Below are 21,104 nucleotides of genomic sequence, written 5' to 3' on the forward strand. Positions count from 1 at the left end.
GGCTTCAGCCCCCCACCCCCCACCAGACACTACTCCTTAGCTGGTTAAGACTGCCAGGTGGTGTATAACTGCTCTGTGTGCCCTGAGTCCTGCCTCATCATTTTTGGTGACTATGATATCAGAGAACATCTCTCTAAGCCCTGGGCCACTGAGTCTCTTGATTCCACCATCTTTAACGACATCTTCCCAGGCTGCTGCAGCCTTGCCATCCTCTCAGACCCTGGCTCTCACCACCACACACAGCAGGACCCCTGAAATCAGCAAGTGAGAAACGCAGTCTTGCTGCTCACCTCAGTCTTCTATCCTTAAGGTCACTTGCTCAGTCCCTCCCACTGGGTTTCTTCTTCAGACTGGTTGGGATCTTCAGGCCACAGACTCTTCTCTTTCCCCATTATGTTTAGTTCATTTTCTTCCTCTGAGTTCTCATCTCTTTCTCTCCAGCGCAGAAGCTAAAACATCTTTTCAATCACTGTCCAGTAAGGACCTCGAATGCCTTTGCTCTGTAGCCTGTGGTAATGCTGGCCCAGCCAGCCCTTGTTGGACCCCTAGTCTTTCCTTGGCCTGTGCCTGGGCTCCTCAGTACTTTTGGAGAAAATACCTACAGTTTTCAGATCGCTAACGCTATAAACCCAACCCCAATAGTCCAGAAAATTATCTGTTCTTGTCAGTATCCAAAAGGATCCTTTCTTGTTATCTGTTTCCAACCCCCAAACTGCCTATGCTCATCTTCAGCCCACACTTAAGGCATGCCCTCCTCACTCACCAAAAGCTTGACACCCCAACTTCCCAGGGAAACCAGGAGCCATGAGGCAGAAACCAGTTCCACTCGCTGCCACCATACCTAAAAACCTGTCTCCATTGATATCTTTTTTCTCTCCTGTAGAAGTGAGAGATGAATGCCTTCAGGAGAAGAATAAGAATACCTATAAATGATGCTCAAAACTACTATTGAGTGCTTAATATTTGTTCAGCATAACATAAGACACACTATATAGTGTTATATAATGTGAATAACTTGGTGAGAGAGACAGCTACATGCCCCTCTGATAGGTTAGAACATTAAGGCGTGGAAAGACAAGGACCTATAAGTGCTTTGTGACTGTGTTGAAGGGTTGAGTAGGCCTGACATGTATATATAAATAAAATAAGTAATATACTTGGCACTTGTATGTTCATTGCAAATACATAGGGGATGCTATTACAATGCACATTATATGGAATTACTTATTACAAAGTCTTATTTATTAAAAAGGAAGTTGTTTTAATTTTATGTTTTCATATGTGTCATCGGTGTGAGCGTATATGGCATGTGGGGGCGCCCATGAATGCAAGAAGACAGCCTCTGGTGCCCTGGGGTGGAGCCATAGACGGTTGGGAGCTGTTCAGCATGGGTGCTAGGAACTGAACTTGAATCTTCTAGAAGAGCTATCAGTGCTCTTAACTGTGTAGCCATCTCTCCAGCCCCTGAACTTACTAGGTAACCGTAATTGTTACATTTAATTCATATTGATTTTAAATATATAGAGAATTTTCAAAGTCGCAGCAGATATGAAATAATACACAATTAATTCCATTTGAGCTGTGGCCTGAAAGCAAAGACCTTCTATGAATTCAGCAGAAGTTTGATGCTTTCTTCCGCTGTGCAGGGAATGGTGATCAGCCGTGCACTTAGATGGGGATGCATACAGGCAGCAAAAAGCAACTATACCCGCAACCAGTTAGCGGCTTTGGAATACCTGAAGTTAGAGAACTTTTTTTGTTTTGTTTTAATTGGAGGAAACTGTTTTCATATAATAAGAAACCAGCCACGTGGCTTGTTTGGTTTTGTTTTCCACTCCCAGCAGGTGTTGGGATAAAAGCATCATTAGGGCTTGGATCTGCTTTTAAGTCTTTTGAAAAAAAGAAAAATAAAGGAAAAAAAAAGAAAGACTTTTTTTCTGGAAATTTGCAGTTCCAGTGTTATAAAAGAAACCAAATAAGATATGCTTCAATTACTGCTGTTTTCATTTTGCCCACAGGAGTTTGATAAAGAAGTTAAGAGTTTTGTGTTTATCCTAGAAGGCAGCAGCCAAACCAACAGGATTCAGTTACCGAAGGAGAATAAACAGATCCGTGAGTAAGACTTGTAACAGTGGATTTCAGTGGTTGGGAGAAGTGTGTCTGATATCTGAGAAGCAAGCATCTTAGTAGGACTTCTGTGGCTTCTGCTAGTGTGAAATGATCTGATATTTTTAATATAGAAATCTAAAGTGCCATGCACTTTAGAAAAATATCCTCCCTCTCTATCTTCTTTAAATTTAGAACTATTTTAAGTCCTAGAAGATTATTTTTGTTTTTTTTTTTTTTACAAGAAATCCCAGTCTTTTTTATATTTATTTATTTATTTATTATGCATACAATATTCTGTCTGTGTGTATGTCTGCAGGTCAGAAGAGGGCATCAGACCTCATTAAAGATGGTTGTGAGCCACCATGTGGTTGCCGGGAATTGAACTCAGGACCTTTGGAAGAGCAGGCAATGCTCTTAACCACTGAGCCATCTCTCCAGCCCCTAGAAGATTATTTTTGTAACCGCTTATTATAACAGTATTTGTTGAACCCTAACTCTGTATGATGGATTTTGCACAGTGTTCCTTTACAAAGAAGCGAAAAACATTGGGCTTTTATTAGAGAATCGGGTGGTTAAGGCAAAGTTTTGACATGAACTTAAGAATTATAAGTTACAAGAGCTTCATTTTTAAAACAACAAAAATAGTAAAAAAAATATTACACAAGGCATTATTAGTAACAATAATTGATAAACATTTAGGAATGCTAATATCTGATAAATATAGATATATTATTTAATAGACAGCTACAGAATTGATTCCAGTATGAAAATCAGCAATGTTTTAAAGCAGACAGGACCTTAGAAGGTGACTTTAGGATATGGGCAGGAAGAGCAGTTGTTGGCTGCGATGAGGTTAGAATTCAAGGCTCTGTCTCCAGATTAAGCTTTCAATAAAGTGATTAATTTGGGTAATGTATAAATGTAATCAGATTTTCCACTGACCATGTCTTATGGTTGAATACTAGATTTCTGATATTTTGTAAAAATAAATAGGCAGTTCCTTTCTCTACTTGTGATGTGCTTTGTCTTCATTCACTAAGAATATTTACGGGTGGGTTACAGACAAAGCTAAGAGATAGAGCAGTGCCTGGCAGGCTCACGGGTCTGGGTTCAGTTCCTAGCAACATAAATAAAACGTATTAAAAAGAACATGTACTGAGTACCTTCCATGTGCCAGGCACTGTGGAAAGACCTGCTATTGGTACCTGATTTCTAATTTTAATTGCCTTTGTAAACTGTACAGATTCTAGACTTTATGTATCATTTCAGGCATTATGTAACATTTTAAATTTTAAGATGTCAGTCAGGCCATGAAAATTAGGGATGGAAGATGACTTAAAGTAAAGTGTTTTGTCAGTGTTTCTTTATGAACTAAAAAAATTGATCTTGAAAGAGAATCGATAATTATTGTTAATTTTTTAAAGTTAGTTTGCTGCCACAAGGAAGTATGGCTCCCTCATAGTTCCTAGTTAGGTATGTAATTGACAGCAGGATGTTTTCCTGTTTTTGTTTTTCATTTTCATATACATTTGTATTTGTAAGTAAAGTGAACTAAAATAAGTCAGGGAAGCATATATGAAATTGTAGTTTTTTCTTCTGTTCGTTTGTTTTGGGATATTGATTTTGTGAAACAGATACATTCCAGGGATGTGGCTGTTAAAAGCTGGCCAGTCGTTTTCGCCCTTGTTGTTTGGCTTGTAACGACAATCTGGCTGCCTTTCCGTGCCCTCTGCGTCTATACCCATGGTCACGACATTGATGAAATCAGTCGGTTCTGGCAGCCTTCTCCTTCACCAAAGTGACTGAATACAAACTCCCCTTCCCCTCTTCTCTACTTTTATTCAGGTTTTCTGGTTTTTTTCTTACTTTCCTCAGAAACTGGGTTTAATGTGTTATAATTACCTCTTTAAATGTAACAGTGATGACTTTTAATTAGAAGAAACAGAAGAATCTTCTAATGTGTTTCTTACACAATGCCCTGCAATTAAAAATTAATCTGGCTTTCCCTTAGCATGGGCAGGAGTATAACAAATGAAACAGTTTGTGTGGTCTCCCTGGCACTAATGCCTTTCAAATGAGCTCTTTGGATGTTTTGATAACGAAGTATGTACTTATTTCTGCTTGTATAAGATGACCTTCTGTGTGAGGTTGGTATGGTTAAACTGAAATTATAAAGCATGTCTTGAATAGAGAAGAAGTGGCTTTCAATTAACATCTAAATTAAGTTCAATTATCATTATGTATTCCTATTTTAAGATTTAATATATACTTTATGCAAACTTGACATTCGATAGTTCATTTTTATTTCTGACTATATCAGATACTTTTGAAGAAAGCTTTCTCATGAAATTATCAATGTTTGGCTGCTCCTAAGTAATAATCTTTCTGAATTAAATTGTACTCAATGAGTCCTAAATAAATACATCGCATGTGTTTTTAATTTGTTATTACATTTATTTATTATTGTTGAGTGTATGCATGCACCATAGTGTGCATGGGGGTCAGAAGACAACATGTGGGTTCTGGAAATGAACTCAGGACAACTTGGCAAGCAAATGCACTTACTTACCTACTGAGCCATGATGTTGTTTCTTTATAACCTAATATAAGAAATCGACCTTGAAAGAGAATAATTATTGTTAAAAATTTAATTAATTTGTTGCCAGAAGTAAATTTCCTCATAACTAATAGGTTTTCTGTAACATGATAATAGGTTTCTCTGCTGACTCAGTAAGCCAGATCAAGCGAATTGAAAAAAAGCAAAAGAACAGATTTATTTGGGCAAAGCAGCTCATGGTTGAGCCCTCCAGCCCCAGAGATTGGGCCGGAAAAGTCACACGCTCAAAGTATAGCATGGAGCTAATATACCTAATTATACATAATATAATATGTGAGGGATGATGATATGTTCACCACACGCTGGGTTTGTGCCCAGGTATGGTCAAAAACTGACTGCTTTAGTCTGGGGTCTTAGGCTACTGCCAGCTTCAGGAGAGGAGCTGCTGCAGCTGCCAATAATGTTGAACTGAACTTTTTGGTCTTTTCTTTGTTGGAGATTCTCTGACAGGTTGGGGTTTGGGGAGAGAAGAGTGGGGCTTTCTGGATCAAGCAGGAGTGAGCTGGAGGCTCCAGTCAAACAATAACTTCCTCATAGTTCCCAAATGGTACATAAAGCCTAGAATCTGTATAGTTTACAAAGGAAATTAAAATTGGAAATCACGTCTTCCCACAGTCGGGTGCATGATTGGAAGTTTGCCCCCTTCTTACCCTTCAGTACTGCTCACCCCACTCTCTCGGGCAGGAGTTACTCCAGTTACTTTCTGTCGGGCCTCCCTATAGTCTGTTGCCAAATTAGCAGCCAGAGTTGGAGTCTTCAGTGACATTTGAAGCATGTTATCTTCTGAAGAAATGTCCTGTTTCTTAAAATGAAAATAATTTCTCTCTGGGAATATAACTGTCTGGTTTCCTGTTAACTCTCTGGCTGTCTCTCTCGTTACTGTTCCTTGGGCCTGTGTTCCACCCATTCAAGGCCGTTGCTGTTTTTTTTGTTTTTGTTTTTTTTTTTTTAAATCACTGCTTGGCCTATTAGCTCTAGCTTCTTTTTTTTTTCTCATTTTTTTATTCAAGATTTCCATCTCCTCCCCTTCTCCTCCCCCTTCCCTCCACTCCCTTCCACCCATACCCCCACTCTACCCCTCTCCAAAGACAAAGAGCCATCAGGGTTCCCTTCACTATGTTTAGTCCAAGGTCCTCCCAGCTCCCCCTAAGTCCAGGAAGGTGAGCAACCAAACTGACAAGGCTCACAGTGAGCCCGTCCATGCTGTAGAGTTCATGTTCATTGCCATTGTCCTTGGTTTCTCAGTCGTCCTCCACCGTCAGCCACATTCAGAGAGTCCGGTTTGGTCCCCTGTTCCATCAGTCCCATTCCGACTGGACTTGGTGGTCTCCCGTTAGATCTGTCCCACCGTCTCAATGGGTAAAAGCACTCCTCGCGGTCCTGGCTTCCTTCTAGGGTTGGCAGAGACTTGACTCTAGAGGGGTTCCCAGGTATCCAGGAAGACGCCCCCAGCTAGTTCCTTGGGCAGCTGAGGAGAGGGTGCCAGAAAGGTCCAGATCATATTGTCATACTCATGATTATCTTGCATATCACCATAGAACCTTCACCTGGCATTGGATGGAGAAAATGACAGAGCCCCACATAGGAGCACCAGACTGAGCTCTCAAGGTCCATTGCTGTTTTGAAACCCAGCATGCTTTCCTCTTTTCTAGCCCTTGCTAATATGCCACCTTTGAATGAGGCCCACCTGGCAGGTACTTAAGTTACACTGGTGCTTCATGTTGTTCCCATTTTTCAGCCCCTTGACCTTTATCCTCCCATGTTCCTGTACTGTGAACAGCACTGAATACGTGTGTAATTGTTTGTCATTTTACTGTTTTTCCAACCATTCCAGAAAGGCGATTTCACTGATAGAAACTGTTCATTTTGTCCTGATCACCTGATGTACAATCAGCTTAATCTGCCTTGAACAAGTGCATGAATGAGTGGCTTCCCCTGATTTTAGATTGGCCCCTGTCTTTCACATGGCCTTCAAGGCTCCATGTCATGGGGTTTCCAGTCTACTCTTCTCCCTCTTCAGTGTCTTATGCCAGCTAGCCGAGCATTTTAAGGTTCATTTCTGCTGTTATGCCTTTCCCCATGGACATCCTTCATCCATTATAAGAAGGAGTAATCCACCTATAGTCTGTTCCTCTCTCCTATACTTCTACCGCTCTCCCAGTCGACCCCTGCTTATTCCCCAGCTCAGTTCCTGCATTGTTTCTTCAGGACTGCCTTTACTGATCATCGCCTGCCCCTCAAGCACCTGTTGTTAAATGTTCTCATAGAACTTTGACCTTCTCTTTCGTGAGACCATATTGCACATTCCAAGAGGGCATAGATTATGATGGTCTTACTTAAAAAAAAAACAAAAAACAAAGAACCTTCAAGTCTTGTGCACAGAATGATCAATAATCTTTTTAAATGATAAGGCTAATTCATCCAAATAATTCTTGGAGGTACAGACGCAAATTTTTAGCCCAGTTTTCAGTGTGAAAAAGAAATTAAGGCTATGTTAAGGCGGTGAGTGAAGTCTTGGAGTAAGTTCATGCTGAGCTTTCTGGGCAGTGAGGAGAAATGATTGTCTGTGGCCTCATCCTGCTTCCTGAATGACAAAATCCTTGTAAAATGTCCATGAGGTATGCAGTCTATAGCTCTAACGAAACAACTCTAAAGCCACTGCTTAAAACTAATGGTATTTTACAAGTTGAGTATATGTTTAAATATTTAAAGGAAAAAGAAATTGGGGCTTTGTTCCTTTAACAAGAGAATTTCTGTATATTGTAGTGTGAAGCGGCGGGGCTGCGTCCCGCCACCCGCCGCCCAGTTCCCAGCAACCGGCTAGCTTTATCCGAAATAATTACACGGAAACTGTATTCTTTAAAACACTGCTGGCCCATAGTTTCAGCCTCTTATTAGTTAATTCTCACATCTTCCTTAACCCATATTTAGTAATCTGGGTAGCACCACGAGTTGTGGCTTACCAGGAGAGATCTTAACCTGCGTCCATCTCGGAGAGGAGCAGCATGGAGACTCACCACGCGACTGCCTGAAGCGTCTCTCCCTAACTCCACTTCCTTGTTCCCACAATTCTGTTCTGTCTACTCCACCTACCTAATTTTCTGTTCTTAAGGGGCCAAGGCAGTTTTCTTTATTAATTAACCAATGAAAGAAACATAGACAGATAACTCTCCTCCATCATTTCCCCTTTTTCTGTTTAAACAAAAAAGAAAGGCTTCAACTTTAACATAGCAAAATTACATATAACAAAACAGTTATCAAGCAAGTATTACAGTTACAATATTTAAATCTATTTTATCTTTTATCATAACTAAGGAAAGCTATAACTATCTATTTATTCTTCAACTCCATCAAAAGACTCCAGAAGGATATAATGCTACCTAAGTAAAATAAGAAATAAGTAACTTATAAAACTCTAGAAATGACAGAGACAACTCGCTGCCTGGACAGTCATCCAAGTTCCTCTGTACCGTTGAGGCATCCATCTTCAGCCTTCAGGCCCATAGTGTCCAGCAGACTTTTCATGAAGCAGGAAATTCCAAAGACAGTTCAGTCACTTTCTGCTGTGTCCTGCAGAACGTCTCGCAGACTCTTTCATGAATCAGGAACCCCGAAAGACCATCTCACCTTTAGGGCAAGTTCAGCAGTCCTCTTTCTGTGGGTTCCTTGTGTCCAGTTTATGCAACAGTCGCAGGCAAGAGCATTTTCTTGCCCAAATGGCTAACAAACTCCATAAGTAGCCTCTTCGATGCCCATCTTCCTCTCGAAGTAGATTGGTGCTGCCAGGAGCAGACGTGTCTCATTGTCATGAAAAACCCTAAGTTATTAAAACATTAAATGCCCATATTCTGCAGTCTTTGAAAGATATGAAGAATGCCTAATTGAAATATATCTATGCACATCTAGAAAATCTAACTAACATGACTACAAGCTTGACTATTATTGATGATTATCCATTACAACCTATATTTCCTAATTATACATTACATTCTTAAATGAACAACACAATCACAATACCTTAATCAGTATCAGAAATACATATACATATAACAAAATTGACCTTAAAATCTATACCAATGCAAATTAATTCATATCTATATCATATCCCCCTTTAAATGTAAAAGAACATTTATAAACAATATTTGGGAATGTGGGGCGCAGTTATTTCTCTCCAAACTGCTTCTGCTGAGTGGGGGGCGTTGTTATTTAGGTCTTTCATGGTATAACCTGTGTGCTAGGTTCCTCTCAGTTGGCAGTTGAGTGAAGTAATTTTTTGAAGATGTTCACAGCAAACCTTTCAGGAGGGCGTGGTCTATCATACCATATTGGGATAGAAGCAATCCACAGAGTCTCGTCCTCTTTGAAAACAAAAGAAGAAACTCTTTTCCAAAGCATCATGTTCTTAGATCCAAATCCTGAAGTCATACCGTTAAGATGTCCATTCTGGTCTAGCCTGGCAGCCCATATAATGAAATGTCTCTCTGTACTTAGCTCCTTTACAGTCAAAAAAATCAAAGAGAAACACAACAAAATACATAATCCAGACCTCTCTGTGAATTTTCCATTTTTAACGTGGCTTATTTTCACTCTATCACTTTACTTTATTCTGTCTCTTTAAAGACTTTTACCCCTTTTTAAGGCATTAACTTTATTCTCTATATATTTATTTTTTCTCTCTCCTCAAGCCTACGTACATTCATCCAACATTGTGACCCATATGGGGGGTCTTATATGTCTGAATCTGTCCATTGTGAATCTGTAATTTTTTACTATCCAGGAGCATTTCTTAAAATGTTAAGCACTTCTTAAAAACTTAAGTTGCGCCACTTATAGGTAATACGGTACTGCCTGTTTTCCAGCCAAGTCTAAACCTTAACTGCGCTGTTATTGTGGTAATTACGATAGATCCCTGCCTGAGATCAGCACAGTTCAACATGGCGGAGCAGAGCCAAAAGCCGCTCCTGCCTCATCATTTGGTGCCCCTGAGCCGCACAGCGTTTCCAGGCACACAGCAGTCCGACATTGGAGCCGCACCAGCAGTTAATTCTGAGACTGAGCGTGGCAGCACAGAAACTCTTTTAATCCAAGTCACAGCCGAATCTGAGGCGCAGAGCACCGCGCAGTTTGAAAACACCTCTCTCTCTATGGCGGCAGGAATCCGCAAATGCTGTCCTGCTCGCCTAAGCCTGATTCGCGCCCATCTGCCCAGGTGCAGGCAGGGAGCAGTGAGCCATTGGGCATGGTCTCAGAGTACTTTTTTTCCCAAGCGGGCAGGTTTTTAAGTGGATTTAGTGACCACGTTGGAGCGCCATCTGTATGGTGAAGCGGCGGGGCTGCGTCCCGCCACCCGCCGCCCAGTTCCCAGCAACCGGCTAGCTTTATTCCGAAATAATTACACGGAAAACTGTATTCTTTTAAAACACTGCCTGGCCCATAGTTTCAGCCTCGTATTAGTTATTCTCACATCTTCCTTTAACCCATATTTAGTATCTGGGTAGCACCACGAGTTGTGGTGCTTACCAGGAGAGATCTTAACCTGCGTCCATCTCGGAGAGGAGCAGCATGGAGACTCACCACGCGACTGGCCTGAAGCGTCTCTCCCTAACTCCACTTCCTTGTTCCCACAATTCTGTTCTGTCTACTCCACCTACCTAATTTTCTGTTCTTAAAGGGCCAAGGCAGTTTTTCTTTATTAATTAACCAATGAAAAGAAACATAGACAGATAACTCTCCTCCTCAGTATATTTTGTGTACTTGATGGCCATTTTTTAACTAATGAGGCCTATATTCAGTATTACTCAGAGTGACTTTAAATACAATGCATATAAGAAGAGTCAGTTTAAGTTCCCCAGGCCAGGGAAACATCCTACAGTGGAGCTTATTCAGTCATGGGCTGCCTACAGAATCTGCGTGTAACACGCTATAAAGCACTCTTAGCTTGGCCAGATGTTCACCCGTTTTGGAAAGTAGAGCCTCGGTGTATGAGACTTTTAAATGACAGAGTTCTTTTGGTTTTGTTTTGGTTTGTTTGAGGAAAGAGATCTTTCATTTCTAAAAATGATCTTTTACATGCACCTCTTTGTGCTTGAAGGAAATAATTCTGATTCAGTGATAGTTGCAGCATAGATCAGGGACCTTTTAAAGGATGGGTTTCTCTTGATTGGTGTTCCCAGTCGTTATTTACAGCTGCGGGCACTGTGGAAGATGGTGGCACTCTCACTATAGGACAACAATGCGAGAGCCGATAGAGGCTGCCTGGCAGTGGCTTCTCTGAGGGTGCCCTCATTTTGCTATTTCACTTTGCTTTTGTGGGTCAGACTCTGGTTGCCACACTAATCTCTGTAACATTCCTAGAGAATTTTCTAGCATAGAGCCTTCCCTCTCCCATTCTTGCTTTGCTTAATTTAGGATTTTTTCCTGAACAGATTTATAAGCTTGATAATTTAAAGGAGATTATCTTTGTATATTTGATGAAAACATTCATAAGCATTAGTAATCATATTTAGCCAAATATGTTTACTTATAGAAAAGTTTGGTATAAAACATAGAAATGGCTTATATTTCTCAGGAATGTTGTAAAACTGCTTACTATAAAAAATCACAAACCAGAAAATCAAAAAAGCCAAAAGTTATTGTGGGATTAAAACATTTAAATTATTAAGCTTATTACTAAGATAAATAAAACATATCATCACCTCAAATCAGTTTGCTTTCCTTGGAGTCTATGTCTGTGTGTATGCATGTATGTGTGTGTGTGGTGTGGGGTGTATGTGTGTACTGGGAATTGATCCCAGCATTCTGCACTCTAGGGAACTAGGGAAGCATTCTAACCATAGCTTAGGTGTGCTCTGAACTTGAGAATGAACCTTGAACTCCTGATCTTCCTGTCCACTTTCTAAGTGCAGGATTGTGGGGAACCACCATCAGACCTGACTCTTCCTTAAGGTCTTTTTTCTGTTTGTTTGTAGTTTTGGATTCATAGGAGAAGGTCATAGACAAAGTTATGACATCTTTGTTTCATACACAGTGCAGAAAAATGTTCCTAACATGCATATTTTTGGAGGTGTGACCCTTGTGAGTTTTTGTTGATTTTTTTTTATTTCATCAAGGATTGAACCCAAAATCTCCTGTATATGTTTTGCCTGGATTGTTCTTCTTCAATGTACCCATCCCAGTATCCCAGGGGGGGGATACTAATACATCTGTTAAAGGCATCATAAATTGAGAGATCAATCAAAAGTTCAAAACTTTAGAGGGAATGCCTTAAGTAACTGGATGTAGAGAAACAGTTTGTTTAAGCAGGTGCAGAGTACAGCTATCAAAAGTGCCATGTGGTTTGGTTTTCCTCATATTTTGTCCTATGAAACCAGTGATAGGGAATAAAAGCTATCATTTCTTAGTGAGAATTAATTAAGAGCATACTAACGAAGGGATTGTAATGAAATTACGTTCCTCCAGCCTGCTAAGTGTGGACACTGTGGAAGATCGCATGCCCAAGCTCTGCTTCATTGAGGCCTTCAGTGGAATTGTGTCATAATTAGAGTTGCCTTTTCTTGAGCTGATCTTCTTTGCTGAATTGTTTAGTAAGACTGTAAAACCTGTCAGAGAATAGAGAATAATTGCCACATGTTTTATGAGCACCCTGATAGAAATGCATAGTTCAGTTTTCTGTGTGTGTGTGTGTGTTGTGTGTGTGTGTCTGTAAAATGCAGTTCCATGCTCACAGACTCTTATGGCATAACCAAAGAGTGAATAATGATCCTTTTTCTGATTTCATAAAGATTTCACCAGTGCCACAGATGGGCTTTAAAATGCAGCATCGGCTGCCATCAGTGTCTCCACCTCTGTATCAGGTTATACATCATGGATAGCGCTGCCCTGTGTCTCTTTGCTCCTCGAGTGCTGGGCTGCAGGTTGCAGGGCACTGACTGTGTTTGTGTGCACATAAAAGGGGGCCTGAACGTTTCATCTTCTGTTTTTTCTCTCTTGTTCTAGTTGGACTGATCCAGAGGTTTCTTGTACTTCAGATTTACATTCCCCTGGGACAGGACTTCTCCACTGAATTACTGTAAGATATATAGAACTTCTTCTGAATGTTTATGTGTGTTGGACATTTGATCAATTGCAGCAGTGCTAAACAGTCATTAATTGCAAGTGGCAAATTTTTCTTTTGCATTGAACAGTAGTGACTTATCAGGTTGACTTGAAGTAATTAAAATAACTAGTATGTCTTGGATATTGCTGCTGCACTCTGGAATTTCATGGGAGAAAGAAAAATAGGTTTCATCAGTTTCAGAAGGTGCTGTAGATTATGATTTTACATTTTTCCGTGTGTTCTTTTCAGAACGACATTGGGTTTAAAAATTGACTAAAAGACATATTAACACTATGTACTGTAGTTTTGATATATCGGTTCCTTTGTGTATGTAAAGATAGTGTGGCAGTATGATTATTTTCAGTGGCCTTACATGATTGTTTAGCAAAAGTTAATTACTTTTATTCAGTAACATTTACAGTGTTATGTGAAATACCTACTAGTAATAAAAATAGCATTTAATTTGTTATTTCATACAAAAATTGGGTATTTTCTAAGATTTTATTCTAAACTTCTGTATTGTAAATAAGCCATTGCATGGTTATTTTTGTTTTGCTTGGGTTTTTAATTCAAAGCTGCACATGGTTCAGACTTAGGCATTTGTCTTCAATCCTGGACCAAACGTGAGTTGGTGGTAAAGAACAGATGTTTCCAGCTTTGTCAGTGTTCATTGCGATCTAAAGGAGAGAGAACACGTTCTTAGTAAATTGGACTTATTAATTTTTCTCTGCGTAAGCTGGGAATTAGTGATTTTTTAGGTTATCCATGAGTCTGGAATTTTAGGCTTAGAAGGTTACAGGCCTTGTTTCCTCAGATGAAACATAGATGGAACACCATGCACTTTGTTTTATTATTCAGGCCTTAAGCCCCTGTGAACTTGTAAGATCCTTCTTTATCATCTTCCATCTTTAAAACAGTTCTTAAAGAGAGAAGAGGCACCAAGCATCATTTGATGCTCTTATGGACCACTTCTGGTGTCTGGCATGAAAAGCATTTTCAAGTACTCCAAAGGCATTCTAAAGGTAAGCAGAAAGTGCCGCTGAAAGCTTCATTTTCAGCAGCAGGATAATATGAGTTTCTGAATTGAAAGAAGGGCAAATTACACTTTAAACTTTGAAGCTCTTTACATAGAATCCATTTTGCTCCCCCTTTTACCTGGATCTGCTATGACCCACACTTTGAGCTTCTTCAAAGCAGCAGTAAAGGTGTTTCTAGTTAGCCTTAGGTTTGGAGGGCTGGGAGACCCTCTTTTTTTTTTTTTCTTTACCAAATTAAGCTTTATTGTGGCCCAAACACTTGAGGGCATATGCACTGGTAGCCTAGGCAGTAATACTGTCTTAATTAATTAAGATGACAGTTAAAGCCTTGATTATTGATTGAAAGCCAACAGGTATCCTTAATCTGCTCCTAGCAGGAGACAGGCCTATACTTAAGTAAACCAACTGTCTTCTGTATTGCTCGTGCTCTTAGTTTGTTTAGGTATGGAAACATTTTTGAGAGGTCTTGACATTATGATGAGATTGTGAATGTGGTTCACTATAATCATTGATTCCCATGTTCTTATGTCTACATGGAAAACGAGTTGATTTTCTAATGATGTTGGTTTTATAATGCTAGAAAAATAAATTCTCTGGACAAAGGTAAAAATTATTAAATGACATGGGTGAGACACACTCTGTCAGTTTATCTTATATGAACTGAAGCTGTTACTGATAGTCCAGGTAGTTCTGTTTCCTGCAGAAATGACAGAGACCATGTTTTCAGCAGAAGGAAAATAGAGTGATAGGTATGGATTTTCGCTCTAACACATTTTCCCTGCATTAAAAGACAGGACTTTCTTTAGTACCCTTCGTGTTGTACTGTTCCTAGCAGTGTAGCCCTAGGCGATTTTAAATAATACATTTCTCTAACAAGCCTGGAAAGTCACCTAACAGAGCCATATCTGGCTTCTCAATTTCCATTGTCCAGAGTAGGGAAGGCATTTTGTTCTCAAAGGTTTTTGCTATACATCAAGAGGTTTTCATGAGTAAGGTCTTGCCAACTAGTTTAGAAGTTTTGCAGCCATTTCCTCGACCTCTTCTCATGCCTTTTATGCTTCCTGGCTGATTTACCATGCCCAGGAATAGGTTATGCATGTGGGTAGGGGGTGCTTTAGAACCGGCAGCTGCACAGCTTGAGGACCTAGTATTGTCAGGCAGTATGCTGCCCCTTGGGCCTTTGAAATACCTGAAATTGTGACTGCTATTTTTCCTACTTCAAAACACCATCACTGTTGTCCTGGTTGTCCCTGCTTTTCTCTGGACTTCCCAGCTTCTTCGCTGTCTTAGTTAGTGTTTCTATTGCTATGAAGAGACACCATGGCCTCAGCATCTCTTCTAAAGGAAAACATTGAATTTGGGCTGGCTTACAGTTTCAGAAGGTTAGTCCACTATCTTCATGGTGGCGTGCAGGCAGACATGGTGCTGGAGAAGGAGCTGAGAGTTCTCTGTCTTGATCCACAGGCAACAGGAAGTGACCGGAGTGCCACATTGTACATGCTTGAGTGCAGGAGACCTCAAAGCCCACCTCCACACCTCACCCAACAGTGCTACACCCCCAATAATGCCACTCCCAAAGGGCCATTTTCTTTAAAGCACCACACACTCCTTCAATAGTGTCCACTGCACTTACTGTGAGCTGCCTTAAAGAGCACACTGGAGTTTCCACAGATGATGTGAGGATAAGCTCTAAAGCCCTTAGGTTCCGCATGTCACAGTTTGTTTCTTTTTCTCCCACCATGCCTCGGCTCTGATTGGGGTTTACTGATGTCTTTCCATTCTTGTGGCCGCTTAACCCTCATATAAAGCCAAGGCAAAGTGCCTTTTTAGATTCCTGTGCACAATTAGTTTCTGTCCCCAACTCTCTCTAATGGTTGTCGCTACTCTTGAGAATCTCTTCTTGGCAACAGGCTGCGGCTTGATCTCACCCTCAAACTGAATGAGATCCGCCTCTTAAGCGCTTGGCCTAGAACCTTGCTCATTCTTTAATGAAAACCCCGAAAAGTGCATAATTAGCTGCTGAGAGAGAGAGAGAGACAGAGAGAGAGAGACAGATGAGAGAGATGAGAGAGAGAGATGAGAGAGACAGTAGAGAGGATGAGAGACAAGAGAAGAGGAGACAGAGAGAGAGAGAGAGAGAGAGAGAGAGAGAGAGAGAGAGAGAGAGAGAGAGAGAGAGAGAGAGATCTAAGACAAGATTCGGCATGCCATTCCAGCTCGTACCACAGGATAACCTGACACATAACAGGTTCTGAAATGTGTGTGAGTGGGAAAGGTGACGGCAGAGTCTGCTCTCTGTCCTCATACATTGTATCCACTCACATTTCCACAAGTGCTGTGGTGACACAGGAGCAAGACCTGTGGGGCATGTGAAGTGGGAAGTGGACAGATCTGTGGCGGAACTCTGGGAGACTTGGGGTAACCGCATGATTAATCTCTCCTTTGGGGTGAGGTACAGCACAGATGCTCACCAAGAAAGTTAGCATCAGTAGTAATCATTTCTACTTATTAAACATGATATATCTAGGAGTTTCATTATCATTCATGATACTTAATTTCAGCTTAATAAATACAAAGCCTAAGCTGCTTGATAGGTCATAACTATTAGCTGTTTGGTCATTGATTAAGATGACGTCTAAAAGATGTAGGGACTGGCCAGTGTTTATAGTCCTACTAACTCCTGAAGCCAGGATTCAGGTGTTTAGCTCATGGTGAGGGCCTTTGCTCCACATCTCCATCCCATGCCTCCTTATTTGCAGTCCAAATTGTTTTCTGACTGTTCCCATATAGTGATAGTATATACACACAAAGAAAATACTCCGTCTGAATCTTAGCACAAGCTGAAGGTGCGAAGCCTTGTTCATCTCCAGGGGCGTCTCACAATAGTATACTCAGAGTTCAAAAAGGAAAAGGCTTTCTTGTTGGGTTGTTTGCGTTTTATGCCTTTGAAACTAGTAAATAATTTGCTTAATTTTTTGTTATTGTTGTTTTAGTATTCTTTTTAAATGAGAACCAAAAACTTAACCTATTTGTTGATTCTTTACTTTGGTTCTTGTGTAGGCCTCTATTCTTTTGTACATCAAAGAATTATATTATTCAGAATCTTGTGCTTACAGCTAAGATGGCTACACCACATCACAAGGTTCATATTTTATTGAGCATCTGGGGCAAGTAGAGTTTTCACAGTACCGACACTTACATTTAGAAGTGGAGTAGCAGAATCCTTGATCTTGTCAGTACTGATGTCATCCTACAGTTTTGGTGTCAGACTGTAAGACTCCCCTATTTTTTAACAAACACCATTTTTTTTTACACATTTTGTTATTATACTTCCAAAGTGTTTCAGTTTAACTGTGCCTAACTGACTTGAGTTTCTAAAACTGACTTGGTTTTCTAAACCTGCTCCTTTTGGTTACTTTCCAAACTGTACCGTTAGGAGGCAGTCATAGGTGCTTCAGCTCCTGGAGCAGGCACCTGGTACAAAGGAGGAGCACCCCGAACCTGGGGAATCCAGCTGCATCTTGAAATTGAAATCCATTTTTGCTGTATTTCATGCCACCAATCACACTGAACGATTTTGCTATATTTCATTTTTGACCAAAATTGCATTGATTTTAGCAGATATTGTTAAGCTGCATTCGTTATTTTCTCTATCCTGATTCTGTCATTATCTTGATGAGTTCTGAGAGGCATCTTGGACTGTTATGCTGCTGGTGAATTGACATTATTTTTCTGTTTTTAGTCAGCTCAGCCAGTGGGTTCCAACATGTGGGTAGAAAATCTGGGAAAGCTCATGTGGGCAGCCAGTGTGCTGCTTGCAGCATTGGGATTCTCAAGCCAAAGGTCTTGAGGGCATTAGTGCTGCAAGGCTTCATACATTGGCCCCTTAACTGACAAAGGTATGAGGGAAACATTCTTTTTCTGAAGAGAAATCCCTAAAAGTGTGTGTAGCCCTTACAGCTCCAACAGTTGGAAGCTGAAATTATACCTGAATAGATTTTAATGGTTTTGACCTGGAATTTATGTTTGTTCCAGTACTGTTCTCTTGTTTTACCCATACCTGTTAACACGGCTTTTGGCATGACATCTGTCTCTGTATTACCATTCTTCATCAGTAAGTTGTAATGTGAGCTGCTTCCTGTCAGAGTTAATTGCAGTCAGTGTTTCTTTGTTTGTTTTTTTTTTTTTAAGAAATGTTAGGGTCATGTAGACTTGGAAGCTTTCTTTTCCATCTCTATATTGAAGAAAATTGAAACATTCTGACAAAGCTGTACCCTCAGGCTAACTTAATGAAAGTTCCACTCTAAGATATCCCTGCCATCGACTTTGTGCCTGCCATTCCTACCTCAGCCATGTCAGAAACAGCAGATCTTCGAAATCCTGAACCCCGAAAAGCACTCATAGCCTGTAGATGCACGCCTGTTCCTTTCATATACTAGCTAGCCATCTTCTTTGGCCTCTTAAAAGCCACCGTGGTTGAGAGAATCCCTGGTTTTGATAGCTTCAGGTCAGAGTGACATCAATGAGAACTTTTGAGATTGTGCCCACTTAACCAAACTCAAGTCATTGTGGGAAATGAGCTTTCTTATCTTTTTGGTCATTTTGATGCTTTCCTTTGAAGAACATAATGGTCCCTGTCTCACTCCCAAGTTAGTTGTAAAAAGAGATGTTATCCACACGCAAAGTATTATATTATTCAGTGAAATCCGTTTTTCCTTCCGAGAAATCTTTTATGTTACCCAGTGAATCCATCTATAAACTACCCGTCTAAAACTGGGAAGAAAATGGCCAGCAGCAGCTCCCTGTAGACAAGTGCGATAGACTAGATTAACCCACATTCTTGTCTCATCGACATTTAGAATGCATCTCATGTCTCATCCCACCTTCTATTTTTTCTTTTTAAAATCATCAGTATTTAAATCTCATTATTTTAATTATATCCAATTAAATGTACTTGCATAATCAGTATACTTTGTTACATGCATTAGTAAAGAGAGCACTTTAAGATACTTTGCATACTGACTTTCTCAATGTATTGAATTTGCATACCTTAAAATAGTTTTCATGTAGAAGTTTTAGAAAACACATGTGACAGGTATATAAATCAGATGCCATATGCTCTACTTGTTAAACATGTTTGTAAAAGGTCTTTCCTCGTGTCTTAATTTGGCTTTCTTCTTTAAATTACTTCTGTAGCACCCTTTCTTCAACCAAGATATTTGTTCAAAATGAAAATAAAATACCAGCAAGAGAAAGATAAACGTATGTATATATTTGGAAGAATTCTTATTCTATAAAATCACAATAAAAGGGTATACTTTTTTTGGCACTGGGTAGTTAATAATTGCTGTACCAGTCATCAGGGTATAAGGCAGGGGCCTATGGTGGGGCACCCATGAGCTTGAGAGTCACTGCAATTTATTAACATGGTTCTGGTGGGTGCTGGACCCTCTGCATGGCAGCCTCACCTGTGCAGTAAGGATAAGATTATATCTATTTATTGAGTAGGTAATTATGTGGTCAGTATTGATTTATAACTTCTGATCTCCACAGATGAGAGTACAGTGATATTGAATACTCAGGTTACTCATGTGAAACACTTTAAGCTGTCTTTGAACTTTTCATGGCGCTGGTCCCTGAAGAGAGACACAAAGTAGTTATTCCTTAGAAGCTTTCATCACTGTTGCCTCAGGGTCCTCAACTAGAAAGAAAAGATTGGCAGGGACAAAGAGAGAGGTGAACTTTCCTGCTTCAGTGTGGAAACTGTTTGGCTACCCACTGGTAGCCATAGAGCTCATATTACAGTCTTGGTACCAGCAGAGTCCTTGTGACCAAACCAAGAGTGGGACCACAGATAGGATCTGAGGGGACACAAGAGGAGACCTGACATCACATGTGATATCAGAGCTTTGTCCTCTGCCACTTTTTGCTGCCCTTTATTTTCCCTCAGCAGGATAATTTAGGATGGCATAACAAGTAGCTGATCTCCCAAAGTCTCTATTTTGTCTACTTTCAGGAGAATGCATCTTCAGTGCTGTGACACATCGCTCCACTTGTCTGTTTATTATTTATTTATAATCAGGAGACATGTCTTCACTTATTCACACCTCATTCTGTCCTACAGTATTGTATATTTATTCTGATAGTTAATTTTAATTGTTCAAATAAAAAAATTTGAAACTGCTACAAAATGAATGGTTATAGTATTTACATAGTCTTACTAATAAAATGTATAGTCATGTATAATATTTTCATTAATGGAACATTCTCATATATATATAACTCTTACAACATGAAGGTCTTCTTTATTAGCACATAGGATTCATTTGGCTCTGATTAAGTTGGCAAGTATGACATACAAAGAAAATTCCTACTATGGGGAAATATAACTTTAGAATTCTTTTTTTTTTTTTTTTTGGTTTTTCGAGACAGGGTTTCTCTATGGCTTTGGAGCCTGTCCTGGAACTAGCTCTTGTAGACCAGGCTGGTCTCGAACTCACAGAGATCCGCCTGCCTCTGCCTCCCGAGTGCTGGGATTAAAGGCGTGCGCCACCACCGCCCGGCTAGAATTCTTGATTTTAGAAAATTTCCATTAATTGTGAATCTTTGAAAATAAATGTGTGTTTTTTGTGTGTATATGCACGTAAGTGTGGGTGCCTTGAAGGCCAGGGACATCAGGTCTTCTAGAACTGAAGTTACAGGCAGTTGGGAGCCATCAGACATGGGTGCTGGGAATTGAACTTGGGTCCTCTGCAAGAGCAGTACCCTGTGATGATCCATCTCTCCAGCCTCCCATAATAGGCATGATGGTGTATAGATTGAAATACACTAGACTCATTAGTTGAATGCATCTTAGGATAGTACTTATGTAACTTTTATGACATTTATCTCACGATGGTCTTCTTCTATACCTCCACAACCAGCTAGCCACTTCCAATCAGAACATGGAATAATTGAGTGTCTGAGCATGGTGCATCCTGAGGAGGCTATAACTGAAATTTTGGGCCCATTTATAAAAGATACTGCTCAGATATTGCAATAGATTGCAGTAGAGTTGGTTGGATTGTGTATTATTCACAGATACTTTATACAGAGCCTGATCCATAGCAATCAGTAGCAGAGAGGATAGTCTCCTGTAGTTGTCATTTCTGAATCCCCGAACTTCTCTAGTTGTTTTCAGTTTGTTGTGTACTTTGGTGGAGGTGGTGGAGGTGGTGGAGGAGGTGGTGGTGGAGGTGGAGAGGTG

At 40.2% G+C, this 21,104-nt stretch overlaps 1 protein-coding gene across 3 annotated transcripts in view; it reads left to right on the forward strand.

Annotated features, from left to right (window-relative positions):
* Cfap20dc (CFAP20 domain containing) overlaps positions 1-21,104 on the forward strand; it is a 219,107-nt gene that overhangs the window by 2,371 nt on the left and 195,632 nt on the right. For all 3 annotated transcript variants that reach the window (XM_038349740.1, XM_038349741.1, XM_038349742.1), the window contains exons 3-4: positions 2,019-2,112; positions 12,722-12,794. In XM_038349740.1, the coding sequence (XP_038205668.1) occupies positions 2,019-2,112; positions 12,722-12,794 (167 nt within the window). The remainder of the gene's footprint in view (positions 1-2,018; positions 2,113-12,721; positions 12,795-21,104) is intronic.

The sequence above is a fragment of the Arvicola amphibius genome, chromosome 12 (genome assembly GCF_903992535.2).
Source record: "Arvicola amphibius chromosome 12, mArvAmp1.2, whole genome shotgun sequence".
Lineage (NCBI taxonomy): Eukaryota > Metazoa > Chordata > Mammalia > Rodentia > Cricetidae > Arvicola > Arvicola amphibius.